General features: G+C 49.6%; 1 protein-coding gene across 1 annotated transcript in view; it reads left to right on the forward strand.

Moving 5' to 3' along the window:
* Nucleotides 1-16,366, forward strand: part of ARHGAP25 (Rho GTPase activating protein 25) — a 45,712-nt gene that overhangs the window by 4,397 nt on the left and 24,949 nt on the right. The window contains exon 2 of the mRNA XM_045003020.1: nucleotides 15,585-15,784. Coding sequence (XP_044858955.1) covers nucleotides 15,585-15,784 — 200 coding nt within the window. The remainder of the gene's footprint in view (nucleotides 1-15,584; nucleotides 15,785-16,366) is intronic.

Consider the following 16,366-nt stretch of genomic DNA (forward strand, 5'->3'; position numbering starts at 1 on the left):
TGTTGTCCAATACCGGATTACACCATGTTCCAGTTTTGTCTTCGTATCAGATGGGGGACAAACCTAAGAAAAGCAGGACTGTCTGGTTTAAAAAAAAATCGGATGGATGACCTGCCCAGTGATTTACCTGCCCAGGGATGTACTGGTAGCAAAAAGAAGTGGTTAAACTACCCAGAACTGAACTCCATATTTCCCCAATGAGACGTGGGTAAACTCCACTTACCCACATTTACCCTCGACTGCCCTATTGGTCCTGCCTACATCCTAATTTCAGCTCACGTCTCTCTTAGCTTCAAGCAGGGATGTGATTGTTGTCATTTTCTATAGCTAATGGAGAGAGATGGATTTTTTCTTCTAAGCCTTAGGAGGGAAACACCTAGACTTCAGGAGCCACAGACTGAAACCCCAGCAGGTTCCATTTAGCCCGTACTCGGCCCTTTGGATTGGGTTACAAATATATAAAAAGTTTTTATAAAGAGAACAATGATCAGTTGTTCTCCATTTCCACCAAAGGAGTCATCACCTTATTTTGCAGCATGGGAGAGTTAGGTTAGATATTAGGAAAAACTTTCTAATCACAAGGATAGTTAAACACTGGAATAGCTTATCAAGGGAGGTTGTGGCATCCCCGTCAATAGAGGTTTTTAAGAATAGGTTAGACAAACACCTGCAGGGATGGTTTAAGTTCACTTGGTCCTGCCTCGGTGTAGGGGAATGGCTTAGATGACATCTACATTCCTATTATTCCATGAAACTGTATGAAATTCAGGTCTCGTGATGGTTTTGACACCAATGCTATTTTAGGCTAGGCATTAACAAATGAACAGAATTATAACTAGAACTGGTTGAAAAAAAACCCCACAAAAAAACCAAATTGTTTTTGCCAAGAATTTCAATTAAAGCTTTGCATGGTACCAAGTATCAGGGGGTAGCCATGTTAGTCAGTATCCACAAAAACAATGAGGAGTCTGGTGGCACCTTAAAGACTAAGTATCTAACACCGGACTCCTCATCATTTTAATTAAAGCTTTGTTTGTTTTTATTGAAATATCTTGATTTTTTGTGGAAAATCCTAAATCTGAAACATTTTGGGTTTTCAGGTTTTTATTTTTTTCAATGTCAAGGAAAATGGATGTTTTCAGCAGAAGTAGTACCAGGAACTTTTATTGACTGATAGATGATAGATATTCTTACTAAACCAGCCCAAAACTGATTGGGCATTGTTGCATTCTAAAGTCTTACCTACATAGAAAAGTTGAACTGCAATAACGATGCTGTTAGAGTGCTTTTTTATGGGAAGGATGGCAGCTTTTTATTTTATGCACCTCCCAAGTAACCCCTAAAAACCATGCTGGAGATGGGTGTAGCCCTGACTTGGGAGGAAGAGTGCCATCTACTGACTCAGCAACATCACTTTTTAAATGGTTCAGTCGTGCAGCTTAAAACAGTATAAATGAGTTTAAAACAGTATAGCTTATTCTTGTACAGGAAGGGGAACAATCTATACTACCACTATGCGGCAGCTGAATGCTTGCATAACAGTATCCACACTGTAGTGGTAAAAACTCACACCCATAATCACCATATTTTAGGGTTGCCAACACTGTATTTAAAAAATAAGGGACTATTTTCTTAGCAGCCCCACCACACCCCTCCTCCCAATAGGGTGACCAGATGTCCCAGTTTTATAGGGACAGTCCCAATTTTTGGGTCTTTTTCTTATACAGGCTCCTATTACACCCACTCCTGTCCTGATTTTTCACATTTGCTGTCTGGTCTCCCTACCTCTTAATATTATCAATATCAATAATAATCATCATCATAATAAGTGGTACTCACCTACATTCCCCAGGGGTATTTCTTGCTGCTTTTTGCAGTACTCAGCAACTTGTACAGAGATGAAAAAATAAGGGACGTGCCTTGTAATAAGCAGGGCCGGCTCCAGGCACCAGCATTCCAAGCTGGTGCTTGGGGTGGCAATCTGTAAGGGGCGGCAGTCCCTGTTGTTTTGCCCCCAAGCAGCGCGCCGAAACGCCGCCGCGTACAGCGGGGGCAGTCCATGTGCCCTTAGGGCAGCACACGCGTTTCCGCGGTGGCAGCAATTTGGCGGCAGCTTCTATGTTTAGCTGCCTGGCGGCTTCAGCTAAACATAGAAGCTGCCGCCGAATTGCCGCCGCCGGGGAAACGCGCCTGCCACCCTAAGGGCACATGGACTGCCCCTGCCGTCCGCGGCGGCAATTGGTGCGCTGCTTGGGGCCGTGAAAACTGTAGCGCTGGCCCTGGTAATAAGGGACTGTTGGCAGGGGTGGCTCTAGCAATTTTGCCGCCCCATGCACGGCGGCACGCCGCGGGGGGGGCGCTCTGCCGGTTGCCGGTCCCGCGACTCTGGTGGACCTCCCGCAGACGTGCCTGTGGATGCTCCACCGAAGCCGCAGGACCAGCGGACCCTCCGCAGGCACGTCTGCGGGAGGTCCACCGGAGCCGCCTGCTGCCCTCCCGGCGACCGGCAGAGCGCCCCGCCGCAGCATGCCGCCCCAAGCACGCGCTTGGCGTGCTGGGGCCTGGAGCAGCCCCTGACTGTTGGCAACCCTACCATATTGATACCAAGCATATATCAAATTTGCAACGGTACAAAAATCTGGCCACTTCCCTGTCAGCTTCTTCAACAGCCAGCAGAGGGCGCTCTGTAGTTGTGTTTCCATTTTCATGGGGCGGGAGGCATTGTGGCAGCCTCTCTGTTCTGTACAAAGCAGGACTTTAAATGAGCACATGTAATAAGGAGCTGTATGGCCAGTTTGTGGGTTTGTCACTGAAGGCAAGTTACTTAGGGGGAATGACATGCAGCCGTTGCTTATGAATGCGCAGCAGCAACTCTGGCCAGGAAGTTGGTGCTGAATGCAAAGGAGAAGCCTGGCTCACTAAAACCACGCAGGTGGAATTTTAGGCAGCCAAGAGGCAACACCCCCAAATTGAATAGGATCAGGGCAGCGGGTTTAACACCCCATTTTGTGCAGAGTTTCCTTTACTTTTTACTGGAACCAAGGCAGCTCAGCCACCTGCAGAGTAACCCCGCAATCACCAGGGGCGGCTCCAGACCCCAGCACGCCAAGCGCGTGCTTTGGGCAGCATGCTGCGGGGGGCGCTCTGCCGGTCGCTGGGAGGGCAGCAGGCGGCTCCGGTGGACCTTACGCAGGCGTGCCTGCGGAGGGTCTGCTGGTCCCGCGTGGCTTCTGTGGAGCTGTGGGACCAGCGGACCCTCCGCAGGCACGCCTGCGGGAGCCGCGGGACCAGCGACCGGCAGAGCGCCCCCGATGGCATGCCACCGTGCTTGGGGCGGCGAAATGTCTAGAGCCGTCCCTGGCAATCACTCTGCTGGGGCAATAGGCTTCGCCCTCAGTCAGGAGGAAGAGTGCACCATGGCTTGCAGCACATCTCCCAGGCATGTGTAAGAGGGCGGAGGGCTGAGTGAAGAGGCAGCACTGAACAGGCAGGGTGCATGTGGACACGGCCCATCATTTCCTAGCTGGAGGTGCAGCCAGGGTGTTTAGAGGGAAACAGTCAAAATCAGAAGCATTTAACAAAAGGAAGCTGCTCAGAATGTGCCAAGCTCTCAGTTGTTATCAGCTTCCTGTTCCGCAACAGCAGCCAAAAGAGGGCTGGGCCGAACCGTTACCAGCCCACCTGCTGAGACCATCCAGAGAAGCAGAGGCAAAGGTGCCCGGGCACCGGCAATTCAAAGCACAGGAACGGAAATGGGTTGAAGATGAAAGCTTTAAACAGGCTTTGTTCGCAAACCTGAGAGGGCCTTTCTGCACACGGGGGCTGGGCTCCAAGCTTGTGAAAGCGGGAACCCACAGAGCTGTGGTTTCTGGCCTGAAACCTGCTAAGGGAGTCAGTCTTATGCATGGCTCTGCATATAGAGTGAATTACAGAAGACTCTCCATTGTGTTAAGTCCCCTACTGGCATAGAGGGGCCTTAAAGGGGGCAAAAACAGGCCCAAGAAATACTCCCAGCCAGGGAGCTCCCAACACCAGCTGTGCTCCCAGATCCCAGGGTTGGGGGCATGTCGGGGGTTGGCGGATGGTGTGGGGTGACCAGGCTGGGCTGTGGTCGGAGTACGCTGCATTCCAGATACTCTTTGCTTCCTAAAGCCCACTAGGGGAAATGGAGTGTAAGTGAGAGTAGCCCTGATGCTGGCCCCAAACTGCCCCAGAATACAGGAACACACAACTTAAATCCTTGACCTGAGAGCAGGGGCAGTCCAACTGAGCATCAGCGGCAGGCCCTGCACAGAGCTTTGGGGTCAGGGATGATTGGCCCCGCCTCCTTTAGAAGTGCAAATGTGTTTTCACAGCCCGGTTGAGACACACCCTTCTGAGCTGCCTGCAGTGCTGTGTCCATCTTGCTGCTTTCCCCACAGCATAGCCATATGCAACCCACACTCCATCCCACCTGCTACCCAGACTGTTTGTAATCACTGCAAGCTAGGAAAGCTAGTCCATAATGCCTCAGCAGGGGACAGAAGGCCTGCAGGGCCGACACAGAGAGCCGTGCCTGTAGCACACAGGGCACTGCTTTCCCCTACAGCACAGCTATTTGGGCGGTAGCAGCAGGACCAGACAACCCTCTCCCACAGGCAAACAACTATGTCACAGCCCAGGCCCAGGCCACTGGTATGGACACATGTCCTGTTATAGTTACAATAAGGTAGAGGAATTGGGTGGTATCCCTTTAAATAGTTTGGGAGCCCTCTACTTTGGGGCCTGTCTGTAGGGTGACCAGATGTCCTGATTTTATAGGGACAGTCCTGATATTTGGGGCTTTTTCTTATACAGGTGCCAATTACCCCCCACCTCCTGTCCAGATTTTTCACACTTTCTGTCTGGTAACCTTACCTCAGTGTCTTCTATTACAGAAGCCACCAGAACCTAACAGAGCTGCAGTGGCTGTGTGTATCTGTATGCCTTGTATGCTTATATGGAGCCAGTAAACAGTTATTTGGGACCCACGTTAGCTGTGTGGTTTCATCATCTTAGTGCTGTGTAGAGACCAAAGGCACAATAGTTACTAACCAGGTACTCAGCATGTTGTAAGAGGGTGTGAAGCCGGTTTGCAGCCAGTCAATGCTGCTGACTGGCTACCAGTTCAGAGAATTTGTAGCATAGACAGGGCCTAAAGCTTCCTTGGTTTATGTGTTTAAAAAAAACAAACCCAAAAACCAAAACAAACAAACAAACACAAAAAAATGAGGAGTCCTTGTGGCACCTTAGAGACTAACACATTTATTTGGGCATAAGCTTTTGCATACTACAGTAGCTCCAGCCAAGATCAAGACCCCAGCGGGCTAGGGGCAGCACATACACATAGTGAGAGACACTCCCTACCATAAAGGGCATACAGGCTAAATGGACAAGGGGAAAATGACTGACATAACATCACAGCAAGTCAATGGTAGCTCCAGGATTAGAACCCACTTCTGCCATGCTCCCAGTCCAGTACCCAAGTCACTAGACAACACTGCCTCCTGTTGTGCGAGTCTTGATTGATTTACCCTTATTACAGCTCCGCATGGTTACCTCAGCTACCCCATTCCATTCTGCATCAGACATCAGAAGTGGATAGGGGCTTGTACTGCAAAATTCAGAGACTGGTCTGGATTTTCAGCACCTCTAAAAGCCAAACAAGTTTGGAGCTTGGTGCATGCTACAGCAAGGGAGCAGCTACAAAACCAGGGCCCAAATTCAGGATTCCAACCCCCTTTCCCTCCAACTGCACTGGTATCATATTTATCTTCATTGGCCGACCAGTAATCACGGTACCTAAACTACTCCTTAAAACCTTAACAAAGAATAGTAGATTAGAGATGGGATCAAAGCAAAACTCTAGCTCCAAGCATGGCCTATTTCCCTAGGCTTTGTTAGCTTAGTGAGGTTGGAGAGGCTTGTAAATATGCTGAGAAAACAGACTGATGCCACTTCCTTTCTATGCACACTAGAATATATATTCCACTGTGGCTAACACATCCCTCCCTGGAGGGGGTGGCGTCTTACAGCTGAACACAGCACTGGCCTGCACTTTGACAGCCTGCTGACAGTATCTACCTCGTTTCAGAGAGAATGGTTCTAAGGCAAGTTACTCACTGACTTTATGATAGAGCTGATGGAGCAAAACAGCTGTTCCCCAGGCCCTGAACTTATTTGCAAATATGTAAACACTGGGAAAGGCATTGGAATGGGATAGGTTTTAGTGCCATATTCCTAGGAGGTGTAAAAAGCACAGAGATTTTCCTACGCTGAGACTTCCAGGTCCTCTGGGGAGTATATAGTAATCTGACCCATCGCCACTTCAATCTTATGCTGCCCACAACCAGAAGAAGAGGCATTCTGTCTGGGTCTTCTTTACAGGTGGGCCCAAAGCAAAACCTGGCTCCATACACACTATACTTTGGGAAGTTAAGATCACAGCTGGCCTCTCTGTAAGGGCTAAACCAAATTCCTCAAACCGACCTTCAGAAAAATTTGCATTTGTATCTTCCTGACTGCAGGGTGTAACCTCTCCAGTGTCCCTGACCAGGGCTTTGGACCAACCAAAGAATAGGTTTATCCCGCCTCTCCACTCAGAGAATCCAGCCCAGATTTCACACTGAGGACCGTGGATGCTGGGACAGGATTTGGGGAGTGCAAGAGGGATACCCATGAGGTGCAATAAAGCTCCTAGCTGTACACCTCATGACTGAGTCTCAGCGCTTTCACGGAATGAGTGCCTGGTCACCTGGTACCCACCACAGGGCAGCAAGAGCCTGTTCTGGCTAAGGAAGAAACCCCAGTTTGGGATTTACCAAATTAAACATGGGGGTTAATGAAGATTCCTCAGTGAAGTGCTCTAGCGACAGTGTTATTTGCATCCAATGCAGTATTGCATCAGATGAAGTGGGCTGTAGCCCATGAAAGCTTATACTCAAGTACATTTGTTATTCTCTAAGGTGCCCCAAGTACTCTTCGTTCTTTTTGCGCATACAGACTAATATGGCTGCTATTCTGAAACCAAACAAAAGCACAACAGCAAGATGCGTAGGGCCCGGGCAGCCAGATTCACCCTGGCAGGGTTCACGTCAGCATGCTAACAATAGCAGTGTAGATGCTGCGGCTCGGGGTGGAGCTGGGGTCTCAGACCCACACGATTGCCCCTTGAGCTGCAGCCAGAGTTGCAATGGCCATGTTGCTATTTTTAGCATGCTAGCTCGCTTCCAGCTAACACAAGTCTGCAGGGGGGGGCAGGTTTGTATAAATTTTGGTGGTGCTCAGAACGGGTCCAAGTTCCACCCTCCCCATGGGGGGGGGTTTGGGGTGTGGGAGGGGCTCAGAGCTGGGGCAGAGTGTTGGGGTGCGTGGGGGGGTGAGGGGTTTTGGGTGTGAGGGGCTATGGGCTAGGGCAGAGGGTTGGGATCTGGCTCGGAGGGCAGGCTCTGGTGTGGGGCTAGGGATGAGGAGTTTGGGGTGCAGGCAGGCTGCCCCGGGGCTTGGGCCAGAGAGGAGGACTCGCCCCAGCCCTCTCCCCACTGGCAGCAGCGAGCTCCAGGAGACGGGCCCCCCCTCACTCCCCAGGCAGCACCCCCCCGCACCACTGTCACTGCACGTGCTCCTAGGGCCCCCTGTGGTGGGTGACGTGGGAGACGGGGGGCTGCCATCACATGTGCGCCTCCTCCCTCAGCCTGCTGCTGATGCCCTTCCCTTTTGTAGCCAGCAGTGGCCATGCGGGAGCATGGCAGGCGGGGATGCTCCGTGGGAGGCGCATGTGGGCAGCAGGTGGTACCGGAGGAAGAGACCCAGCCCCCGAACATTGGGGGAGCCTGGCCCCTGTGCCCTGAATATTGCTGGAGCCCGGCGCCAGGGGCCCATATAACTCGCCGCCCCTACAAGCCTGGACATGAGCTGGGAGCCTTGCAGTGTAGACTTACCCCTACAGTCTAACCTCACCCTACTGCAGACTGTGGCTGGGTTTAGCTTGCAAGAGCCATGCATAAAGCCCATCTGACTGCTTCCTCCATGCCCAAAATAAAGGCAGCTCTACCCCTGTGTTGAACTTTGTACAAACAGCCTGGCCTTGGTGAGTCAGGTGACTCTGAAAACCTACAGTGAGTATGGTTGGGTATGGGAGAATCTAGAGCTGCTAATACCGCCAGCAATAGTAATACAGCAACCTGGGCCTAAGGGCCAGATATTAAAAAACGCTTAACATACTGGGCACTGCTGAGCATGTTTGAAAATCTGGGCCGTACTCAGCTGCCTAAATGGGACCAAGTTCCATCCCCGCACATTCAACAAAAGTTGGTAGCCTACTAGGGACAGGTCTTTAACAGTGAGACAACATTGTCCTGGCTACGTTGACAATCCTTTAAATCAGTTACTCAGCCCAGGAAGTTACCTACTGACCATCACTGAAGGCTTTACTGTAATAATTAGACCTGGACAAAAATTTTCAGACCAAACTTCCCCCCCCCCCCCCAACTGTAAAATGCAGATGCAGGGCTGAATCTGAACTGAACTGCAGGGTGTAAAATCCATGAATAACCTGGAACATTTTGAACTGACACATTTTGGGAATTTGTGTCAAATTGCATCAGTCAGAAAAAAAACCACACAAACAAAAAGAAACTCAGAAAAAAAAATGGAAACGGTTCATTTTTGACATTTTCCACATGAAAATTTGGCTTTTTCAAATCTAAATGACTTTTGGCATAGAAACATCTTAGGTCCATCCAGAACAATATTTTTCCTTCTGATTATTTGGTGCCACAAGTGAACTGAAAAATCAGGCAGCCATTCTCACTGCTCTAGTGATAATGATGCTTTGCTGTTTTACAGCACATTTCGCCTGAGGCTCTCCAAGCATTTAACAAATAGTGGACTAAATCCTAAATGCTGGACTAGCATAACTAGAGACTTGTCTACATGATGGGGTAATGTGCTGTATGGGGGTGCACATTTTGAAGTGCACTAATGTTGTGCAGTGTTGCCTGTTAATTGGTCAGTGTAGATCCTGCTGGTGCACACTAAAGGTGCCTTAGTGTGCTTTTCAGACAGCACTATGTTAAAGCACACCAGCAGAGTCTACCTGGCTATAACACTGTTAGGACTCACCACTGTGGCGCCTCCTGCTGGTTGCTCCAGGAATGAGCTCAGTCCAGCTCCGGAGCGTCCTCTGCGGATGGTGTCTTGCCTGCTGTCTGTTCTACTCCGCTGTTCTGGACTGGCATTGCTCCCCCGCTTGGCAGTGCCCTCTTCAGGACATTGCCCTCCGGCAGTGCCCACTACTTTTTTCTCACCCCCCTTCCAGGGGTCACGGCAGTCTTTTGGCTTGCACCCGCCACAGGGGCCAACCACAACCCAAAGTCTAACCCCTCACTTCCAGGGCAAGTTGCAGTCTGTATTGGCCATGCGCCTCCACGGCCAGGTGTGGTGCAAGGTGGGGGACCCAGGCTCACTCGCTACTCTGGGTCCCGATCCAAGGACCCTCTAGCAGCAGCCTCTCTGTGCCCTCCTCTCCCCTTGTCTGCCTATCGTCCCTGGGCCACTTCCCCTCGGCCCTTGCACCTTCTTGGCCCTTTCTGGCAGGGGCCTGCAGCCTAGCAGGTAACAGGCCAGAGCTCACCCTCCACTCCCCTGAGCCTGTCCAGCACTGCTCTATCTCAGGTACCATCCCTGGGAGCCAGTCCTCCTCCCTGGCTTGGCAGGGAGAGACTCCCCTCTGCTCTGTTGGGCAGTGCCTTATATCTGGGCTGCACCGGCAGCTGCCTCCTGTTTGGCTCCTAACAAGCCTGGCCCTAATTAGCTGCAGGTTTCCACAGCCTCCCTGGCTGCTTCTGCCCCATCCCCTGCTGGCGTGGGCCACCTGCACCACTACCCTGGCCCCGTGTACAACCTGTCAGTGCGCTTCAGAAATCAGACCCCAGGGAGCGCATTACCCCCGTGTGGACAGGCCTTCAGAGGAGTGTTCCATTAGTTAGCTACTCCTCACAACCACCTTGCATGGCAGGGTAAATCTAAAATCCCCATTTTACAGATGGGGAATGTGAGGTACAAAGAGGTTAAGTAACTTGTCCCAGTGAAAAGCAGGGCTGGGAAGAGAAGCCAGGAGTCCAGGCTCTCAGTGCATTAGCATGTGGCGTGGGAAGCTCAAGCCGGCATTCAATTCACATAACAGCGCTCTGTGCAGGTCTTTGTTTTGCTCTGCAATGAGAGTGGACATCTCAGTGGCTCACACCCAAGTAGGGTGACCAGACAGCAAATGTGAAAAATCGGGACGAGGGTGGGAGGGGTAATAGGAACCTATATAACAGAGACCCCAAAATTGGGACTGTCCTATAAAATCGGGACATCTGGTCACCCTACTCCCAAGTGATGCTATAGCACCTGGAAGAGCAATTGAAGGCCTTGTCCCTACCAGGCCACTGCTATAGCTGTACTGGTGTCAGACTGCACTCGTGCAAATTGTGTCAACACACGGGGTTTGCACTGCTGGCTAAAAACCTATGCATTCATTTAGATCCATCCCAGCATGGCAATGCCTGTTAGGAGATGGTAGATTTGTAGATTGTACAGAGCGAGGAGATACTGCTCCTGTTACCACTGGGGTATCTCTGCTGTTGCTGCTGCATTAGCTACCTTTGCCTCTGAAATAAGGCACACAATGACTATCTAGGGGAATGGGAAGGGTTGTAAAGAGGTCATTAGTCAAGGAGGCCATGCTCATGGCCCAGTAATGGGCTTACTCTGCAATAAGGAAAATTAAAGTTTAATATTAAAGAGGAGTCATAGAATATCAGGGTTGGAAGAGACCTCAGGAGGTCATCTAGTCCAACCCTCTGCTCAAAGCAGGACCAACTCCAACTAAATCATCCCAGCCAGGGCTTTGTCAAGTCTGACCTTAAAAATCTCTAAGGAAGGAGATTCCACCACCTCCCTAGGTAACCCATTCCAGTGCTTCACCACCCTCCTAGTGAAAAAGTTTTTCCTAATATCCAACCTAGACCTCCCCCACTGCAACTTGAGACCATTGCTCCTTGTTCTGTCCTCTGGTACCACTGAGCTTCCTAACTATTAGAGAATGGACCAATCTGCTGAGGGAGGTATGAGGAATCACCATTACTGGAGATCTGACAGTTACAGTACCACACATGGGCTTGGGATATAATGATGAAAATGATGGGCCTAATTCTTCAGTGCCTGCTGCCTCGTGCAGTCCTTTGTGCCTGTGCAAAGTGAGTATAGCGTTTATTAAAATTTGCAGTACAGTGGGGTCTAGAGACCCCAACTAAGGTCAGGACTCCAGAGCGGTAGGTGCTGTCTATACACGTAGTGTGAGACAGTCCCTAACTTATACTCCAAATGGACAAGACCGACAAAGGGTGGGAGAAAGCAAGTATCATTATCCCCATTGTATAGATGGGGAGCTGAGGAACAGCGAGGTTAAAGTGACTTGCCCCATGTCATATGGGGAAACTGTGGCAGAGCCAGGAATCTTCTGAGTCCCAGTCCAGTGCCTTAACCATAAGACCATCCCCTTCAATTCCATTGTACCGCCCGAGAGACTGGAGCATTCTGATGTAGTAGCACTCTGCACACAGGATGACCCAAAAGTTAGCCTGGATGTTGCCCCAATCCCTTCAATCTACACAGAACATCTCACCCAGGCTTGAGGGTGCTTTAATGTCAGGCTAGCAGGCATGGCTGAGATTATAGGCTACATTTTGGGTTTTATTTCAACCCCGGCTGGCAACCTACCTACTTTACAGTGAGAACTCAGGCTGATCCAGCCCAGGTGCTTAGTCTGCCAAACCTATCCCTGCTCCATTTCAGCTACACTTGTACAGCATTGGAACAGAGATATGCCATCCAAGAAATCCATCTCCTGTGCTGCAGTTGGCCAGAAGCTGATATACCTGCCTTCTGGTGTGGTGTGATGTCAGTAAGACCCGCACGAGCATTACTGTAGGAAGGACAGATGAGACAATACCCTGCAAATGAGCTCATAGTGTGGCCCACTTCAATGCACCACTAAAAACCACAAGATGTCTTGCTAGAAATCCAGCCCGGTACATGGGCCAGCACAGAACCATTGTGGATGCAGCCACACGGGTCTGGCTCAGGTAGATGTTTGTAGCGGGGACGCTCCACTCATGCTAAACTACCCCAGGCTAACTCTGCAGTGAATACTTATTCATAGACAGCACCTTTCATCCCGCTCATTTGACGTGTTATGGTAGCCTCCTGGATGACGCTTTTCATCAGAACGAAGCTGTCAGCCAAGAGCTCGCACTGTCTGATTGCTGTGCGCAGGACCGTGGCTTGTAGTACAACAGAGATGGAATGGTTTCAAGTTTGCCCAGTCCTGGTTTAACACGTTAGAAGCGGGTTGTGGTTTTGCAAAACAAACATTTGCAGAACGGCCTCTGCATTAGTGGGGCTGCGCTCTCCAGACAGTAACATTCAGTTTAATGAAGTCAGATTTTCACTCTGTCCAGCCCTCATGCTGTGCATCATCCTCTAAAAATCCTAACCCGCTGAGTAGTTAACATCCCCTGTGTGGCATGAAGGGATGTGATCAGGGAATAGGAATGCTCCTGTAAATTAGCAGGTGTTTTGTCAGCATGTTCTGAGCCTTTCTCATGGGGCTTGAATAACAGGGATGTGTTAGCAATAGAGTTTTGAATAGTTCTAACTGCTGAGGTTCTGAACAGGAAACCCCCGTTTTGATCATGCTTGTTAGGGCTGTGGTCTCAGGGTGCGTCTACACTGCAAAGTACCAGCCACGGCACTGCATCTCAGAGCCTGGGTCAGTTGGCTCAGGCTCACGGGGCTTGGGCTCCAGGGCTAAAAGTGAAGGTGTAGACATTTGGGCTCAGGCTGGAGCCAGGGCTCTGAGACCCTCTCCACAAACTGGGTTTCAGAACCTGGGCTCCAGCCCACACCTGAACATCTACACTGCTATTTTTAGCTCCATCCTGCAAGCTCTAGTCAATTGACCCAGGCTTTGAGACTCGGCACCACAGGTTTATTTTTGCACAGTAGATATACTGTAAAGGAGCTTGGCATTCAAATCCCATTGAAAGACTAACTCAGGTCCCTTCTGAAAAGCCTACTCTAAATCCAGATCCATACATTGGGGAACTTCCCATATCAACATATGCCCAGGAACAAAAACCCTGATTCTCTACTGCCTCACACCTGGAGGAGTTCTTTGCACTCGTGCAAAGTGAGTGTGAAACGTAATTGGACCGGTATCATTGTGCAGCCACTCTGCCCAGGTGCATGTGACTAGATGAGTCGAAAGAGGCAGGCTTCTGTCTTGCAGCGACAGAGTGGGCTCTTCTTCTGGAGGTGTTTTAATGGCAAAGTGGGGGAGTTGGGCTGTATTCAACCCTCACTGGCAGTCCCCTAAACTGCAATGCTCTCTATAGGTGCTAGACTTAGGAATGTGTGGGGTGCTGCCGCATCCCCTGGCTTGAAGTGGTTTCCATCATATACAGGATTTACAGTTTGGTTAGATGGCTCTCAGCCCCCCCACTGTACAAATTGTTCCAGCGCCCCTAACACTTCCTGACCACAGAAGTAACCATGAAGCACTTTCAGAAGTCTGCACACAACTCATTTCTTTGGCTCAGACTTCCCTCAATAATTTCTCCACCAAAGGTGCACGGTCACAAGCCCACAACACACATTTGCATGTGCACAATGCACACGCCCAACACACGCACATGTCTGCACATATAGACATAGGATGTGCCTGCTCACCATGTGCACAGATGGAAGCAAGCAGACAAACAGAAAACAAATCAAGCTGGAAAGGAAGAGAGAGAGAGTCATTGTTATTTTTACTTGTAAATGGGAACCACTTAGATGGTAGTGGGGGCCATATAAGTAGATAGGTGGACAGAGCAACTGAGCAGCTCTGAAGAGGTATGAAGGTCTTTAACTTTGCAGACATTAACCTCTTGGAACAGCCTGCTGTGGCCTTCGTCAGTGTACTGGACTGGGCTTCAGTAGATCTAGGTTCTATCCCCGGTTCTGCTCCTCGGTGACCTGGGGTAAGTCACTTCACCCCACCGTGCCTCAGTTTCCCCATTTGTAAAATAGGGATAACAATACTGACCTCCTTTCTAAAAAGCACTAGACGAGATGTAGATTTTATGATTACTATTGCCTAAAGGGCAAGAACATTCATGCCAACAGGAAATGACTTCTGAAATGTGACTGATGATTCAGAGGGCCTGAGTCCTAGGTCACTCACAGCAGCTTTACTTTGTTGACGTCAGTGCACTTATTCCCCATTTATGCTGATGAGGAGAGAGGACAATCACACCCAGAGAGTCAAATGGCTACCACAAGCAGGGACCAGTAAAACAGAGTTGCGCTGTATATTTACGGTATCGGCCATGCACATAATGACAATACAATCTGACCTGCGATGCTCAGAGTGTGATGCACAGCTATTTAGGTGCCCAGATGACTGTCCCACAGATGAAAATAAAAAGAGCAGTGATACTTTTCCTCTTTAGGAAATGATCTCCCCGGATCGGTATTCGACATTGCTGCACCTCCTAGAGAGACCCATCAGGATCAGGGCCCCTTTGTGCCAGGAACCTCTCTACCACACAATAAAAGACAGCACTGGCCCTGAAGAGTTCGCAATCTCATTGGCCTTTCAGATATGTTATGTGTTGTGTGAGCTGTTCAAAAGGCAGATGGCACCTTTGGAAGTATCACCCAGTGTAAATAGTTTAAAAAACAATGGCTCTCAACCGTTCCGGAGTCTGATTTGTCTTGCGTACCCTTCAAGTTTCACTTCACTTAAAAACTACTTGCTTACACAATCAGACCTAAAAGTACAAAAGTGTCACAGCCACACTATTACTGAAAAAAAGTCTGACTTTCTCATTTTTATCATATAATTATAAAATAAATCAATTGGAATATAAATATTATACTTACATTTGAGTGTATGGTATATAGAGCGATAGAAACAAGTCGTTATCTGTATGAAATTTTAGTTTGTACTGACTTCACTTGTGCTTTTATAGCGCCTGTGGTAAAACTAGGCAAATATCTAGATGAGTTGATGTATCCCTGGGAAGACCTCTGCATATCTCCAGGGTCACGTGTACCTCTGGTTGAGAACCACTGCTTTAAAACACATTTTGAAAGTTCCCCCATCACTGCTGTGTCTTTTTTTTTGGACAGGTCTAAATGAAACAGTCCCATATAGAAGCTAATTATTCTCTTCTCTCATTTGTGAGACAGTAACTCCCACGCAGGAAAAAGGAAGCATATTTTGACAGATACTGCAGCCACTTCCTTTAAAAGCCTCTAGCCCGTTGGCTTTACACAGGCAGAGGGGACAGATAGCTGCTTCTGATTGCCTCAGAGCAGTTGATTTTAGGTTTTACTTAACTCTGTCTGAAGAGACCCACTTTCCATGCAACGGTGGGCTTTCCCCTAATGGGACAGCCTTGAGAATCTCTACCTGGGAGCTCCTTTGAATCCCATGTCCCTCTGTCAGTATGTGTCTGTCTTCCTCTCTCCAGCTCGTTCCAGGAGCGTGATGACCGGTGATCCCATGGCGGCCTGCAACTGGGCAGCCTCCCCGAACCTGCTGGAGCGGCCCCTGAAGATCGGCTGGCTGAAGAAGCAGCGCTCTATCGTCAAGAACTGGCAGCAGCGGTACTTTGTACTGAGGGGCCAGCAGCTGTGTTACTACAAGGACGAGGAAGATGCCAAGCCCCAGGTACAGTGAGCCAGCACTTTGTATCCTAGGTCTAGGAAGGGTCCTGAAGGGAGGCATAGGGGAGATGTTTTTTGGCAGGGAGGATGTAGTACAGAGGTGAGCCCCTGATTATCCTGCTCCCTGCCGTACTGATATTACTATTTATTATTACTTGTCTTTCCATAGCACTGAGGAGTCCCACTCATGGACCAAGACTCCATTGTACTAGGCACTGTACGAACACAGAAGGGGTCCCTGCCCCAAGCCGCTTACAAGCTACATATGAGAGTTTGGATATGTATAAGTGGTGGATACAGACAGACCAATGGTAACAATGAGACAATATTGGTCAGTGTAACAGGCAGTGGTCTCAGCACGCCGGTGTGCTAACCGCTGCCAAGTGTTTTCTAGGCCTTGTGGCAAAGGAGAGCTTTAAGGAGGGTTCGGAAAGAGGCGAACGAGTTCATTTTGCAGCTGTTTAAGGGAAGCTTATCCCAGGTGTGAGGGGGCAGGATGCGAGAAAGCACGAATCTGCTTGTTTGAAAATGTAAGAAGTAGATGATAGAGGCTGGCACGGTGGGTTGATCCGAGGTGGGAGTTGAC

Source organism: Mauremys mutica, chromosome 2, assembly GCF_020497125.1.
Source record: "Mauremys mutica isolate MM-2020 ecotype Southern chromosome 2, ASM2049712v1, whole genome shotgun sequence".
In the NCBI taxonomy this organism is placed as follows: Eukaryota; Metazoa; Chordata; order Testudines; family Geoemydidae; genus Mauremys; species Mauremys mutica.